Here is a 17078-nt window from a genome sequence, read left to right on the forward strand (position 1 = left end):
AATCAAATCAGGAAAAAAAGGGAAAAAGTGTCATTTTCAGTCCAATCTGTCATGAACTGAACATAAACCCAGTGTGTCCAACCACTGTCATTGATCCAACTCCATGGGTTTGACTGGTGAATCAATGTTGTAGAAGATGAAGGTGTTTCCACGGTAACTACGGAGCCTCTGAACGTCCAAATGGGTCATATCTGATGACCATGAAAAGATGAAGAACTGTATTTTACACCAATTATTGACATGGATTGATAGGATTATTGGGTCAGAAGTTATTAAACAGTTCCATCAGTAGAGCGTTTAGGTTAAAGGTGGAGGTTCGGGTCTTTAAGGGTTAATGATGGGAATGTGCTTCAGATCAGAAACACAGCTGATCGTCTGTCACATTGATATGGTTTATTAAATGAGTTTAGAGAGCAGACCAATCACATGACAAACTCCTGTTTTCACTCCACCTCCTCCTCCAAACCTTCATTTTCTCTACAGGAAAAACCTCCTTTTAGTCCGAACCCAAACAGCAGCAACAAAAGACAAATGAGTAAATGCAAATGTGCATTCACTTTTAGTTTTGTTGTCCCTGAAAACAAAGGTGGTGAGACTTTTGAGTAGAACTGCAATGATTAATTGATTAATCAATTAATCAACTCAAATTGATTTTAAAAAAAAAATATTCGATTACAATTTTCCTGAATCTAAACATTGTTTTCTTAATTTTGCTGCAGTTAAACATTAGTTCCACTGGTAATAGACGAGGACAAAAAGGCAGAAAATGTTTATGTGGACTTTTCTCCATTAGATCCATCACTTACTCCTTTAACCTTTGAAGCTTTAACCCACACATTCTAAATCTGAGTGTGTTTGTTTCAGTTGGATGTTAGTTCCATGTTCAGTTGATAGAAGTTCGTCAGTTGGATCCAAATGTGTTTCAGACTGAGCTGTCAGACTGTTTATAGATGTCACTGGACTGGTCTGTTGTTGTTTAGATCTATAGATATTTGTATATATACTTTTATACTGTTGTTATTGTTGTTATTTCCATACAGATTTTTTTTTTTTTTTGTTATATTTATATCCTTTTGCTTTTATACTTTTTGTGGTTGTTGTTTCAGCTGGTTCTGGAATAAAGGACATGTTTGTCATTTTCACTCATGGCTGTTTCACATATTTATGATTTTTTTTTTTGTCTATTCAAAAAATTATTTAACCAAATCAAACAGAAGAAAATATGACAACAGATTAATCGATTACAAATATAATTGATAGCTGCAGCTGTAGGTTTGAGTTCTAACTCCTGAAGTAGTATTTGTACTTGGATTTTGCAGGAAGTTTTGTAGTTACTGTAGTAATAGTATACCCAAATTTCAAAGCACTCGTGAAAGTTTTTATTTGTCTGTATGTGGAGTGAAACTTTGGAATAGTCTGGACATCTAACACAAGCAACGCCAAAATATCCACCCATTTAAACTGCTATACAAAAATATGGTCTGGTCCCAGTGTAAAGATGGAGGGTCTGAAAACTGATGTTCCATAAATACTCTGTCTTAAATGTTCATGTGTGCTTGTTGGTCCTCATCTAGTTGGTCTGTGTTGTCCATTATCATCTGCTATTGTTCTGACCATCGCTGGGATGTGCTGCCCTTTACCATTAGTGCTAGTGTAGTTTGTGGGGGGTTTTTTCTTGCCACTGTTGGTCTGTAATTATTATCATGTAAGTTAACGGTTAACTGTTACCTGTGGTAACACCACCAGGAATGTACTTTGTTTCTATTTTTACTCACATTTTGGTTCTATAATGTAAATACTGTCAAATGAGTTCATTCTAATTTGCTTTCGGCCTGTTTTGTTCTATTTTGTTCATTGTTCTGGTTTGAAGTCAAAGGACAGGAGTGAGTATTTAAAATGTTATTATGTTCAGTTATTTGATGATGTGAATGGGGGTGGGATTAAATAAGTTTTTCTTCTTCCCTCTCCTTTTCCAGTATAGATGAAGGATTTTTGTTGGAATTTTGAATTTGTGTGTATTCTGCAATGCTTGAAATAAACAAACAAATGAATGAATGAATGAATGAATGAGGTAAAAGGGCAGAGCATTAGGACACGTCGGGGGTTTTTCCTGTACAGAAGGTGGAGATGATCTAAAGCTGCTGGAGTTTGACTCAAAGAGCAGGTGTAGAACAGGGCTGTTCCGTCCCAGCAGCAGGTACGTGTACGTGAGCGTTCAACAGTCTGTAAAGCCACTGCAGATGCAGCTCAGTCTGGACTGAAGCTTTTCCTTTAAATAGGACTCAGAACGGTCCAAGTCCCAGGCTGGACCGTGATCACATGGCCCAGGAGATGTTGGCCGTGTGCTCCTTGGCCTTCATGCGGAGCACGGCGATGCTGGACGAACGCCTCTCGAACTCGGGTTTGGTCTCGAAGGCGTGGTGCCCGTTGGCGCCCGGCGTCAGGAGGGAGTCGGCGCCGAAGAAGTTGTTGAGGGAGACGTGGCTGAACTGGTTCTGCTGGTTGGGGAAGCTCATGTAGCCGTGGTCGGCGGCACCGGCGGCGGAGCGGGGGGAGTGGGAGTAGGAGGTGACGCATGGCGGCGAACCGCGGGGCAGCATGCACGACGACACCATGGAGCTGCCGGGCGCAGGCCCCGCCCACAGGTTATTGGGAATCTGTGGAGTTTAAAGGAAACAGGTTGGATTCATTAGTTTAGTCCGACTTCCACAAACACATGGAGTGGTTTAATGGATTTAACCCTTAAAGACCCAGACGTCCACCACCGACCAGAACCATGTACTGATGGAACTGTTTAATACCTGATGGTCCAATAAACCTACCGATACAAGGAAACAAAGGCTGTGAAATACAGTTTGTCATCTTTTCATGAAATAGTAACAGATTCAACAGTAAAACCCATGGAGTTGGATAAACGACAGAAGTCACTTTTCCACTGACCCTCTAACTGCGCAAACATAATTTGCACATAAAAATATGTCTAATGGAAAAATGACAATTTTGCCCAAACTCTTGTTTTTCAATGAAAAGTTTTGCGTTTGCAAGGGGTGGTTTTTCAGGCGTAGCAAAATTGATATATTGTGCAAAACTGCAATGGAAAGAGCTTTTTACGCAATTAGTCACATGAACTAAACAAGTGTTCAGAGAACGCAAACCTCCGCCAAGCACCCGAACAGTGTGCATGTGTGGAGCGACTATTTCTGTTTAAATTCAACAGTTTCCAGGTTGTTCCATACAGCAGAAAAAGTTGAAGCTTGGTACCAGTCATGTGTCTGTCAAATTAGATTAAATTCCAACCAATATTTGTTGAGTTATAATGAAAAACCTTACTGTGACCTTAAACTTTGGCCTACTTGGCCCAAAACTTCATGGGTTCATCCCAGGGCCTAGGCCTCTCTGTGGGGAAGATTTGGTAAAGATGGTTGGAATAGTTTTCCTGTAAAATTGCTAACAAACAAACAAACACACGAAGCAAAGTGATTCCAATACCTCCTGGCAGAGGTAACAAAGGATGCTGATGGATGTTACAACAAGAGAAGCAGAGGAGTTTAAAACAAACATGGTTTGTGTGGACACACCAGGAAACCCACTCATTTTTGAATTTAGTACAGTTTCACAGTTCCTCTGTCTGTCACTTCCAAAAAGGCCTCATTCGTGGCTGCTCTCAGGTGTAACGGGCTGGACTTAAAGTCTAATTATGAGCGCCAGAGCTGTGGTAGAAATATGAATATATCTGTAAATCAACGGGATATTTATGTTTGTCGTCATGTTTATGAAATGATTTCTCGTGACATCTCGCGATAATAAATAAACAAATCATTGCATTTGTGATTTAATGGAAAAACCAACATTATGCACTTCTGTTTTTTTGACATTTAGCAAATATTGGTAAAGTTTTGCGCACATGTCCAATAGAAAAGCGACTAAATACTGTAAATATCAATATATCATTCATTACAATTACATGAACATTTACAATTATGCAAATTAGGTGATGACATCATTTAGCAACTAGTAACTTTTAGGACAGAAAACACATACTTTCACTACTAAGGAGTTGGACACACAGACTTTTCGACTGTTTATCACTGAGCATCCTTCTCTCCATCATTCCAGAACAGACTAACAGACGCCGTCAAACACTTAAACCAGAACCAGAACCACTGGACCCACACAAAACACAGTTAATACTGAGCATTTTTACAAACTTTATACAAGTTTAACACAAATATTTCTGCTGATTAGGACAGTAAGACGCATGAAAAAGACATGATTAATGACACAGATGGTTGTGGGAACATGATCATCTACACAGTGAACTGATAATAAAGTCCATCTGTTATCTAAAGTGCACTGTGGAAAAATTACAACCTGCATAAATTTAATGCATCCATGTTACGCTTTATCTCAACCAAATAATTAAATATACTTTTCTGCTGTAAAATATTAGACGTAAAATAAACATTATCTAAAGTAAACCTGCCCTTCAAAGTACAAATGTTAGAAATCCTCCTCACATCAGCTTTTCCATTTCCTGTCTGGATTTCATCATCATTATTAACTCTGTAACGCTCACATCATAACCACCCTACAGAGGAAACTCATTTCGGCCTCTTTAGGGTGTCCCATTTTTGGGACTTCTTTTCCGATCAAGCTCTTAATTTGACCAGTTAATCTCTTATATATCAGTAACTCCCAAAAAAAATTTCGACCCAATCCGTAAAGTTTTAGATCCCCCCCACCACCATCTTTAGGGTGCCCGTCAGCCGAGTGCAGAAAACCCATGTTTCATGGAAAATCCTGCATTTGTCGGTACCTGCTGAACTGAAGAAAAGGGAGGGTACCAGATGGGTAATCTAGGACCAGATGTTCTCCAGTGAAAGCTCTGAGTGCAGATCTGTGAAATAAGATTAGGCAAGAAAGAAGTCTGCAAAAACCTGTGATTTGACCCATTTTTCAGTGTCAAATGACCTTGACCTTGTCTAAAATCATGTGACCTTTGACCTGTACATGATTTGAGACCTTCATAAATGACAGTACCATCCCCCAAAACCTCTAATATGATATTTGCATGAGCAAATATGACAGAACTAACCGACAAATGCAGGATTTTCCACTGAAACATGGGTTTTCTGCACTCGGCTGACGGGCACACTAAAGATGGCAGTGGAGGGGGGGGGTCTAAAACTTTATGGATTGAGCCAAAATATTTTTGGGGAGTTACTAATATATAAGAGATTAACTGGTCAAATTAAGAGCTTGATCGGAAAAGAAGTCCCAAAAATGGGCCCTAGGCCTCTTGGATCTGGGATCTTGTCCTTTCGGTCATGACCACAGGTGAGGGTAGGAGCGTAGACTGACCGGTAAATCGAGATCTTCACCTTTCGTCTCAGCTCCTTCTTTACCACAACCAGCCGATACAGCGATTGCATCACTGCAGACGCTGCACTGTGTCAGTCGGTTGTGGATATTATTATTATTTGTCAGTAAAATCAATCAAATATTACGTCTCAGATTACGGCTTCATCCAAATAACGGACCACACTCCAACCATCCTGAGTTTACTGTCATGTTTACTCAAATAAATGCAGCAACATGACTGATAACTGGGCTCAGGTTTGTCCTTTCTGTTGATTTGATTTGTATACAGAGTAAGGCCACATACCAGCGGTAAACGTCAAACACACGCTCTGCTGACAGTTTCATCCAAACGACTCCGCTCACTCATTCTGCCAAGAATTCAGTCAAACAGAAACGCCAGGACATGAGTGGCATGACGGAGGAGCGTGGAAATGCATTTACTCTTTAACTGCATTTTGTCCAAACGCTGCAGACGTTTGTACAGTTTCTACAGTTTCTACAGTTGGATTTCTCTCAGATTGTTGTGACATGATCTGTTATGTTTTTAGGTTTTTGTGTGATGGTGTTTTTGTTTTATGAAGGATTTTGATGGATATTCAATTTTAATCTGCATTTTGTTCACAAAAACTACACAGTAATAACAGAGTGTCACTTTAACTCTTTGAGAGTTGAATTTAACTCTGTTTCAGATAACATTTGGTCCCATTCAAAATTAGAGTAAAATTTACTCTATGGCCAGTGTCAAATTTTCTGAGTTAATTCTATTCAATTTAGTGTCAAAATTAATCAGAATCAGCTTTATTGGCCAAGTATGTGAGCACATACAAGGAATTAGGCTTCGGTTTTTACACTGCTCACGACATACAGCTGCGACATGAACCCAGAACAACATGTGGACCTGGACACAATACAGACCAACAGTCCACTGGAGACAGAGACAACAATGGGCGGAGATTTACACTGGATTTACAATGGAATATATACGGAGTGTAAACTGGAGTTTTTATACAGTGAGTGGACGTGTGCATCCAGTCTATTAAAAACATGTTTATGTGTATATTATTTACAGTGGGGTTTATATTCTAATATGTACAGAAAGTGCAAATTGAAGTATTTATACAGTGAGTGGATATGTGCAGGAATATAGTCTGTAAAAAAAAAAATAAATAAATGAATATATATATATATATATATATATATATATAGTGCCTGTAGAGTTGAATTTGACACTGCATCTGTGCAGAACTTTACACTGACTTTTAACTCTACTGTTACAGCTGGTTTACTCTCCATAGAGCTAAAAATACTCCAGGTTCAAATAGCTGACACTGTATTTTTTACAGTGTATTTCTATTCCATGCTTTCTCACGTCGTCACATCGACTGTATCCTGACATGTGACTGAACCCACACAGACCCAAACATCCACTGATCTACTGTTTAATACAGGGGTGGCAAACATGCGGACCACGGACCTGAACCGGACCACCAAAGGTTCCAGTGCGGCCTGTGGAATGAATTTGCAAAGTGTAAAAATTCCACTGAAGGTATTTACAATAAAGAGTGTCAAAGCTGTTTTAGTTCCAGTTCCACATACAGACCGATGGGATCTGGTAAAATAATAACATCATCTATAAATAATGACAACTACTAATTTTCTTCTTGATTTAATGTGAAAAAAATAACACGACACTATGAAAATATTAACATTTACAAACTATCCTATAACAATAAAATGTGAATAACCTGAAGAAATATGAACTTGAAATGTCTAAAGACAATTCTGTGTAATTGTACTAATATTCTGCCTGTTATCAAATGTTTGGTGTATTTGATCCACTGTCGTCTGTGAGTTGAGTTAAATAAGCTGCAGTGTAATATTGTAGAAATTGTTCTTATTTTAGTTTCAAACTCTAAAACTGTACCAGTATTCTGCCTGTTATCACATGTTTGTGTAACATTGTGTCTAATGCACATGTAGAAATGGTAAGTTCAGGCTTAATATTGTTAAAATTGCACTCATTTTTCTAACAAAATTTCATTTTTTTCAGGTTATTCACTTTTTTTTTGTGAAATTTTGTAAATAGAAATATTTTAATGATTTAATGTTTTTCTTTGCACTAAAACAAAGAGGAACAGTTGTCATTATTTACAGGCTATTCTGTTATTATTCTACTGGTCCGGCCCACTGGAGACCAAACTGGGCTGAGTGTGGAACCTGAGCTAAACGGACTTTAACAGCCCTGGGTTAACTCCTGTGGATCCATTAACTCTATAAACACATGTAAATAACTGGACTAAAACACAGTTGGTCATCTTTTCAAGGTCAGCATTAATTCACCAGTAAACCCACAGAGTTTGATAAATGACAGTGGATGGACACACTTTTATTTACATTCAGAACAAAATGAACAAAAATGAACAAAAATAAACAAATAAGGAAGTTAATCTGCAGAAAATTACATGACTCATAAGTGATTTTCACTGAAAAAATACAAAATGCGAAAGAAAATTGTATAATAAATGCTGATAAATCACTTCTGAAAGGTTAAATGTAGTGAAAGATTTTTTTTTTTTTCATATAGTTTTCATTTATTTACAAATGCCAGTGGTTGGAGATACTTGTTACTATGTTCAGTAAATGATATATTTTGCTGAAAAAGTCACTTTTTCTTCTGTTTTGATAAAATCTTTGAATTTACACTGAGTGTTAATAAACATCTACATGAAAATACAGAATTTACACAGAAAAATGCACACTCCAGAGGATAACACTGGTTCACCAGTTAAACCCATGTAGACTGATACATGACAGTTTATGGACACACTTGTTTTTACGTTGAGTTATTAATATTTTTGACTAAAAAGCAATTTTTTTCTTCAGTTTTCTCTGTTTCTGATTTAACCCTTAACTTTAATCTGAACTTTAATGAAAATGCATGATTTTCACTGAAAAAAGATGATAATATTGTAATAAATGGTAATAAATCACTTAAGAAAGGTTAAATGGAAAGAAAAAAATAATTTGGGAACCGACATAAAAGTAGCTCTGGGTCTTTAAGGCTTAAATTCCATTTGACTTCATTGAATAAATAAACTTCAGCCTCATTAACCCTTAAAGACCCACTGATACTTTTATAGTAGTTCCCAAATAATTTTTTCCTTCTATATTTAACCTTTCTTAAATGATTTGTCACTATTTATTATGAAATAATCCTCTATATTTTTATTTTTCCAGTAAAAATCAGGTATTTCCCAATATTAAATTTACTGATCATGTAGATGTTCATTAAAGTTCAGATTAAATTTTAGGGTTATTATATCAGAAACACAGAAAACAGAAGAAAAAGTAAATTTTTCAGCAAAGATATTGATAACTGAAAATAAAAACAGTGTCTTCATTCACTAGTTGCTTTTCCATTGGACATCTGTGCAAAACTTTACTGATATTTACTAAATGTGTTACAAACAGAAGTGCATGATGTCCGTTTTTCCATTCAGTCCTAAATGTGCTGATTAGTGTCTTTCTTCTGGTAGATGTCAGTAGAAGTCATTCCATAAACATGAACATAAACATGTGTCGTTTTGAATCTAGAATGTTCGTTACCCCTCTGTCTCTGACTAAACCCTAAAATGACTGGCTTTCCTGGTGTGTCCCAAGGTTATTATCGTTAACGAAAACTAACAAAATGACGAAAACTAGAATTGAAAAAACCTTTTTGTTAAACTGACATAAATAAAAACTCTAATTAAAAGAAAAAAATGATAACTAACTGAAACTGTATTGTGTGTTTACAAAACTAACTGAAACGAATAAAAATTATGGATAAAATTCCCTTCCTTTTCGTCTTTGTCAACGTCGGACTAATACGAAAGCAATTTATTTCGCTCTAGCAATTTTAGCTAGCGGCACCATAGGGTACTTGACGGTCCGTCACTTGTGTTCACTTGTGGTTTCTAGTCGTCTTCTGGTCCCCACTCTACCTGGAAACATGGAGACTAAAGCAGCAGAGTCCTGTCTGGGATTTATTTGAATATGACGACAGAGAAGAAGAGAAAAGAGACGACAAAACTAAAACTAAGCTAAAACTAAGCATTTAGAAAAAAATGAAAATTAATAAAAACTAGTAAACCTGCTCTAAAAACTAATTAAAACTAACGGAATTAGAGAAAAAAAAAGCCAAAACTAAATAAAATTAAACTAGAATGAAAAATCCCAAACTTTTAGAACCTTGGTGCGTCCACAAATCTAATGTTTGGTTTAAACTCTTCTTCTTCTCTTGTTGTAACATCCATCAACATCTGTTTTTGTTCATTAGACTCTAGTTGCACAAAAAGCTCTTTCTGGAAGTTCTGGAAGAGCTGACATTTAGTTTTAAGGGTCAAAAAGAATCTTTTTTCACTATTTGGTCAAAATGGACAAACTATGTTAAATTTGTAATGGATGTGAAATGAACCCATCGGTGATGTGAATAATTTTATGTGTGAAACGTGTGTTTACATTAACGTAAACATACACACCTTAAAGCATTGTACTGATGAAGTGGTGGCGCAAGCCCTCTCCTCAGCCCACTTTTCTTTCTTTCCTTATTTTATTTTATTTGTTCTATATATGACAAAAAATCTTGGATAAGCAGCATTTTTCCATTGGATGTGCAGAAATTGAATTGTACCCGTAAGGGAAGTTTTATAACAGCTGCTTTTCCAAATAAACCAAGAATGGAAAAGCGACTAATGTCGCTGATCCAACTCCATGGGTTTTACTGGTGAATCAATGTTGTAGAAGATGACGGTGTTTCCATGGTAACTACGGAGCCTCTGAACATCCAGATGGATCATATCTGATGACCATGAAAAGATGAAGAACTGTATTTTACACCAGTTTTTTTCCATGTATTGACAGGATGAGTGGATCAGAAGTTCTTAAATATTTTAGATCAGTAGATGGTTTCTGGGTCTTTAAGGGTTAAAACTGTCCAGATCTGTGAAAGTGTCCTTAAGTCATGGGCACAGAACCAAATGTGTCAGGTAAAAGTACAGCAGAACCCAGCTGTGGTTTGAGTGGGAGTGTCCGCTGACAGTTGGATCCAGTTCAAACTGTGGGCGTGTCCACTTTGACGACATGTGCCGTCCATAAGCGGAGCCTTCGACCGGAGCCCGAACTGAAAGTACAACTGTCAAAACCTGAGCGTCAACCAAACAAAAGCAAAGGGTTTAAAAGCCACAGGAACGCAGAGGACGTCCACAGAGTTTAGAGAAGACAGCCAAAAAGACGAACAAAGAAAACAAGAGGAAAACACAGAGAGGAGCAGCAGCCACTGAGGGACAGCTGTAACCATGGCAACCCACCAGGACTGGACAGGCCCACTACAACAGAACAGGACACAGTAGAATAGAACACAATAGAACTATATATATATGTATATATATATATATACACACACACACACACACACACACACACATACAGGTAAAATAGGATATATACAGGTAATATCTGATATATACATGGTCAAATTAAACAACTTTCTGATGTGGACTCGCTCTGTGACTTCAGTCTTTTTCTGAGTTCATCTGTCGAGTGTTTTCTGCTGAATGTGAACAAACACACACACACACACACACACACATACACACACACACACCTACACACATACACACACACACATACACACACACATACACACACACACACACACCTACACACACACACACACACACACACACACATATATACACTGCTGTAGGGGATTTCCCAGTTAAAGGCCCATTTAGAGGCAGCAGTAGAACAGAACAGTTTAACTCCAGTTTAAAGTGTATATCTGTTTTCTCCAGCTTCATGTGTTTGATTCCTAAACTGTGAAAGTCTGCAGAACAAGGACATGCTTCTGTTTTTCTGTGGACGGAGTGAGTGTGGAGCTAAAAAAGGGAAACAAAAATAATATTTGGATTTATATATATATATATATATATATATATATATATATATATATATATATATATATATTATATTTGGAAATTCTTTACTGATCCGAGTTCCTCTTTGAAATAAAATACTACTAAACCAAATACTCCACTACGTCTCAGAAGCACATTTTGTACTTTTTTTCTCATCCACATCGTTTTAGTTACTTTTTAAATAACAGTATTTCTACCCAGCGACAAACAAATACTGTATAATAATTGTGAATATTCGTGGTAAAGTGTGTGTTTCAGTTTGAAATCCTCCTCCTGTCTGAGCTGAATAAACTCTGTGTAAACCCTCTTGGATTCATGCACCAAACTGAAAACAGGCCTGTTCTTCTGAGCTCATGGAAACCCAACTTTTCAGATTCTTTAGTTTCAAACAGGACAATAACTACGGAGCCCGGGAAGGGACATGAAGAGAAAAAAATGTATTGCGTTATAACGCAATAGTTCAAAAGTATTGCGTTATAATGCAATAGTTTTTGCGTTATAACGCAAAAGTATTGCGTTATAACGCAAAAGTATTGCGTTATAATGCAATAGTTTTTGCGTTATAATGCAAAAGTGTTGCGTTTAAACGCAAAAGTATTGCGTTATAACGCAAAAGTATTGCGTTATAATGCAATAGTTTTTGCGTTATAATGCAAAAGTGTTGCGTTTAAACGCAAAAGTATTGCGTTATAACGCAATAGTTTTTGCATTAGGATCTGCATTGTGGATCGGACAGGTGGGTCAGCTCTGACACACCTGGACCTGCAGTCCTGTGCCCTGTGCATGTGGAGTTCACATGACCGGAACTCTGTCATTATTTTTCCGATCAGAAAAATTCCAACGGTTTCTGAAACCTGAGACTCTGTGCTTTATGGACATTCTCGGGTCAGTGCGAAAATTTCACGGGCACCTGTTCTAGAAGCTGCAAAATAAGCCATTCTGTGACTGGGGACGCACACAGCAGAGCGGATTCACGGAGCGAAGAACCGGAGCGCACAACGGAGTGGAGAACGGATTAGATCTAGTTTTGGAAAATGTAGGCAAGACGGACATCCACAGTTCCATGACCCCCCTGGAGGTTTACGGATAGATTTGTGACCGAAGGAGCGACTGATGGAGCAACATCTGAAGAAGAAAGGTAAAGTTCACCCAGTTCCATTTAGTGGATTTTCTACATGACTGAAGCACTGTCTGCTTTTTCTGTGGAGTTTTTACTTGTTTCACTTTAGTATATGTGTAAACTGACGCTTATACTGCATCGTGGTTTTATAGAATAAAGTACGAACCGTGTAGAGTATGTGTTAGTTTGGAGTATGTTGGACTTTCTGTGCGTAAAAATGCGCATGACGCTCTACAAAATAAGAGCGCATACGCTGATGTTCGGTGACTTTTTTTCTTCAATAGTGCAATTTGACCTTGTTTTGTTTGTCTGATACATTGTTCTGTGTGTGTTATTTTTCCATGTGTCCACCGGTAGTTACATTCAAGGATGAAGAGAGAGAAGTCACGGTGATGCTCAAGGCTCTGGTGATGAGAGCAGAGACTGAAGACTGTCCACACACAGATGAAGGACGGAGGAAGAGCCTGATGATGAGTTCAAAGACCACAGACAGTGAACACATCCACAGGAGGACTGACTTTTACCACAGACAGTGAACACACCCACAGGAGGACAGACTCTTGGTGTGAACAGACTGTTTTCCATGTTCAGACTGGGCCATAGGAGCTCTGCCTGGATCAGAGCTGTGAACTGACACAACTGTTTCTGCAGAACCACGAACATGAAGGAACTCTGCAGACACAGAACGGACAAATGCCCTGTGTGTGTGTGTGTGTGTGTGTGTGTGTGTGTGTGTGTGTGTGTGTGTGTGTGTGTGTGTGTGTGTGTGTGTGTGTGTGTGTGTGTAAAACACCTGTAGAGTTTGGATTTTTACCCTGTTTTTGCTCAATAAAAGGCAAATACTCACACAGCTTGTTTTAAACAGTTTTTATACTTTTAAAGTTCATATTTAACTTTCAAATGTTGTATCCATGTCTAATTTCAGTGTTTTTCTGCTAAAACTAAAAAAAAAAAAAAAATTATTCCGTTTTTGTGTTTTTTGTCATTTTAAATTGTTATTACAGTATTAAAACAAATAGTGATTGCAATATTGAACGTTCGAAGTGGTCTGCAAAAATTGACAAAACGACTCAAAGCATATTTTCCGACCTTTTTATGATCAAAATAAGAAAACCAGTCCAGGTGGACCATCTGAGGCTCAGGAGTAGAAAGGATTTGAATCCAATGCGCACATCCTCCTTCTCATGCGCAGATCATTCACACTTGGCGCACATACATCTGTATCCATGAAGCTGCACACAGACGTGAAGCTGGGCAAATAGGAATTTAATTCAAAAACCGTTGGAATTTTTCCGATCGGACTAATAATGAAAGAGTTATGGTCATACTACACAGGACAGGGGGGCGTGTCAGACCTGGCACGGTCGGACCCGAACTGGATTACAATGTATTATGTACGGACCTCAATCAAGAGAGAGCATATATGATTGCGTTATAACGCAAAACTATTGCGTTATAACGCAATACTTTTGCGTTATATCGCAGTAGTTTTTGCGTTATAACGCAATAGTTTTTGCGTTATAACGCAATACTTTTGCGTTATAACGCAATAATTTTTATTTTTTGCATGTCCCCTCCCGGGCTCCGTAAATAACACACACACACATACGACGATATTAAAGAATATGAAGAATTACTGAAGATGAAACTATCTGCTTCTGGGTCACAGAATAAACTGGCATTTGAACAGTTCCAAACACAGACCGCATGTTTTTATCCGTACTGAACGTTCACATTGTTCTGATAATAATACTTAAAAGACTGAATCTAGTTTGAAAGGGAAAGTTGACAGGAGTCCAGCTGTACTTACGGCATCATTTTAGAAAGTATAAAAATATGTATGTCTTCAGTCTCAGCTCAGCAGATCAGCTACAGCTCATGGTTCAAAACTAAACAGAAGCTTCATGAGGACCTGTGCCTGTTCTGTCGTTGCCCCAAACCTGTGGAACCAGTTGCCCTTAGATGTTCGACAGGCTCAGTCTATGCCTGTCTTTAAATCACGTCTAAAAAGGCACTTTTTCTCATTGGCTTTTAATCAATATGTGACATGTTTCTTTTTTTATATTTTTTATGCTGTTTTTTATCAGATTTTAATTTGTCTTTGTTTTTATGATGGTTGTATTTTGTTGTTCTTAGCCCGCTTTGCACCCTGTGTTATCACTGCTTTTACTTATTTACTTATTTAATCCCTTGTTTTATTTTTCGTGTACGGCACTTTGGCCAGCTGTAAAGTTCTTAAAGTGGATTATAAATAAAGTTGGTATGGTATGGTATGGTATGGTATGGTATGGTATGGTTAAATGACGTGTAGTTTACAAAGTGTACAGACTGGTTCACCCATTCAAGATAATATTATAGCATGAGCAGAAAAGATAAACTCAGTAGAAATGTTGATTTTTGCACAAATTCACTGTTCTCATTATTTCAAAACATGAGAAAATCTGTCAAAATATATGATATGCATATTTCAGACCAGAGGTGATTTCTCTCAGACTGCAGTGGAAGCTCAGCTTCCCCTAAAATAACTCAAATTAAATGGTTGAATATGTTCGGTTGTGTTGACATTTCATTAACACCAAATGTGTTAGAACACGTTCATCTCACAGATGAGTTCGTTCAGATTCAGCTTTATCACAAATCACAGACTGGATGTTGTTCACTTCTCCTCCATTCCCATGTCTCTGTTTTCTCCTCCATCTCTGCTCAGTGCATTTGTCGTAGACGCTCAGCGTCCATGCACTTCAATGGGACTGAGTGGAACTGGTTTAAACTGACTCTAAACTGGACGCTAATCGGATAAATGACACCATGTTGTCCCGCCCCTGGACGCTCAGCATCTCTGGGGGTGAATGGAGCTGTGGGCGGAGCTCGGCCAGGCTGGACACCAGGATTCCACGTGCTGATTGGAGGATCAGTCGAAAGGCTGAATCCCGTTTGATTGACAGCTGTTTTCAGATCTGCTCCTTCACTGACACAGTTCAGTTTAATACCGTCACACATTCTGCTGGGAAATCACAGAAACCACTACCAAATTACTCGTTCATTTCTTGCACTGTAAATAAAACACACTCTTTGCACTTCCTTGTTTCAATTTAGCATAATTTCAGCGTTTTCTTGTTTACTTGGTACAATAAGGTCACAGACCATTTTCTTAAATGGAATGGAGGATGAATTTACGTTTAAATAACTTGACATTTTTTTTGATGTAAGCCGACAATGAGCTTCCCCTGTCTGAAAGACGAGCAGCCGCCACTGTTTCAGACGTGTGTGCTGATAGTTGTGCAAAAAACATAAATGTAGTTGTGCACAAAATAATTATGTGTGAACTGTTGAATGAGTTCAATCGTACATAAAATGTATTGTATGTATTTTATCAGAATAAGAATGAATAAGTTTTGACAAGAATTACAAACACAAAATGTAACTTTACCATTGTTCTGTCTCCATCATGAATACGAATTCACCAACGTGACTCTACTGTCAAAAATCTGTCCCTACTTCACAGACATTATTTCTGGAGCAGAAGATCCATGGATGTACAGACTGACCATGAGTTCAGGATCCAGATCAGGCAGGATCACTGTTCAAGATGGACGATGAAGTCAGAGAATGAAACCAGGTCCAATCCAACCATTAGTCCACTGCTGTGACCATGGAGAAGGAACCTGGACTCATGGTCAGTCTGTGAATCCATGGATCTTCTGCTCCAGAAATAATGTCTGTGAAGTGGGGACGGATTTTTGACAGTAGAGTCACGTTGGTGAATTCGTATTCATGATGGAGAAAGAACAATCGTACAGTTTTATTTCATGTTTGTAATTCTTGATGTCAAAACTTATTCATTCATATTCTGATAAAATACACACATCATATTTTATGTACGACTGAACTCATTCAAGAGTTTATAAATATGTATTTTTTGTACAACTATAGACTAATATGCACATATTTGTATCTTATGCACATGAATATTTTGACACCAAACAAACCTCATAGACTCAACAGACTGAACTACAGCTGAGAGTAGAAAGTTCTTCAAACATGCGCAGCAATAAAATACAAACAAACAAGTGTTCAGAGAACACAAACCTCCACCAAGCACCCCGAACACTGTGCATGTGTGGAGCCACTATTTCTTCTTAAATTCAACAGTTTCCAGGTTGTTCCATTCAGCAGAAAAAGTTGAAGCTTGGTACCAGTCATGTGTCTGTCAAATTAAATTCAATTCACATCAATATTTGTTGAGTTCTAATTTTAAATGTGTGGTAAATGGGATTTTCAGTGTTAAATGTAAATGTCCACAGAGTCCACATTCCACAGTGGATGTGGACAATTTTGTGCCAGATACAAGATATTGTTCTAAGCTACAGGTGGATCCAATTGGAGGCTAATCGGATTTGTTTTGAATTTTTGATGAATTTTCAAAAATTACTCAATGATGAGAGATGGAAAATTGTAGATGTTGTGACCTTGCTGTGACCTTGAACTTTGGCCTACTTGGTCCAAAATGTACTGGGCTGGTCCCAGGGCCTAGGCCTATCTGTGGGGAAGATTTGGGAAAGATGGGTGGAAGAGTTTTCCCATAAAGTTGCTAACAAACAAACACACAAACAAACAAACAAACACACAAAGCAAAGTGA

The 17078-nt window shown here is 37.9% G+C and overlaps 1 protein-coding gene across 1 annotated transcript in view; it reads right to left on the minus strand.

The window, feature by feature from the left end:
• Positions 1-2315: 2315 nt before the first annotated feature.
• The window catches only part of LOC115420329 (ALX homeobox protein 1-like), a 28101-nt gene continuing 13338 nt past the window's right edge, over positions 2316-17078 (minus strand). Inside the window, 1 exon segment of the mRNA XM_030135562.1 lies at positions 2316-2657. Within this exon segment, the coding sequence (XP_029991422.1) occupies positions 2316-2657 (342 nt within the window).

This window comes from Sphaeramia orbicularis, chromosome 6 (assembly GCF_902148855.1).
Source record: "Sphaeramia orbicularis chromosome 6, fSphaOr1.1, whole genome shotgun sequence".
NCBI lineage: Eukaryota > Metazoa > Chordata > Actinopteri > Kurtiformes > Apogonidae > Sphaeramia > Sphaeramia orbicularis.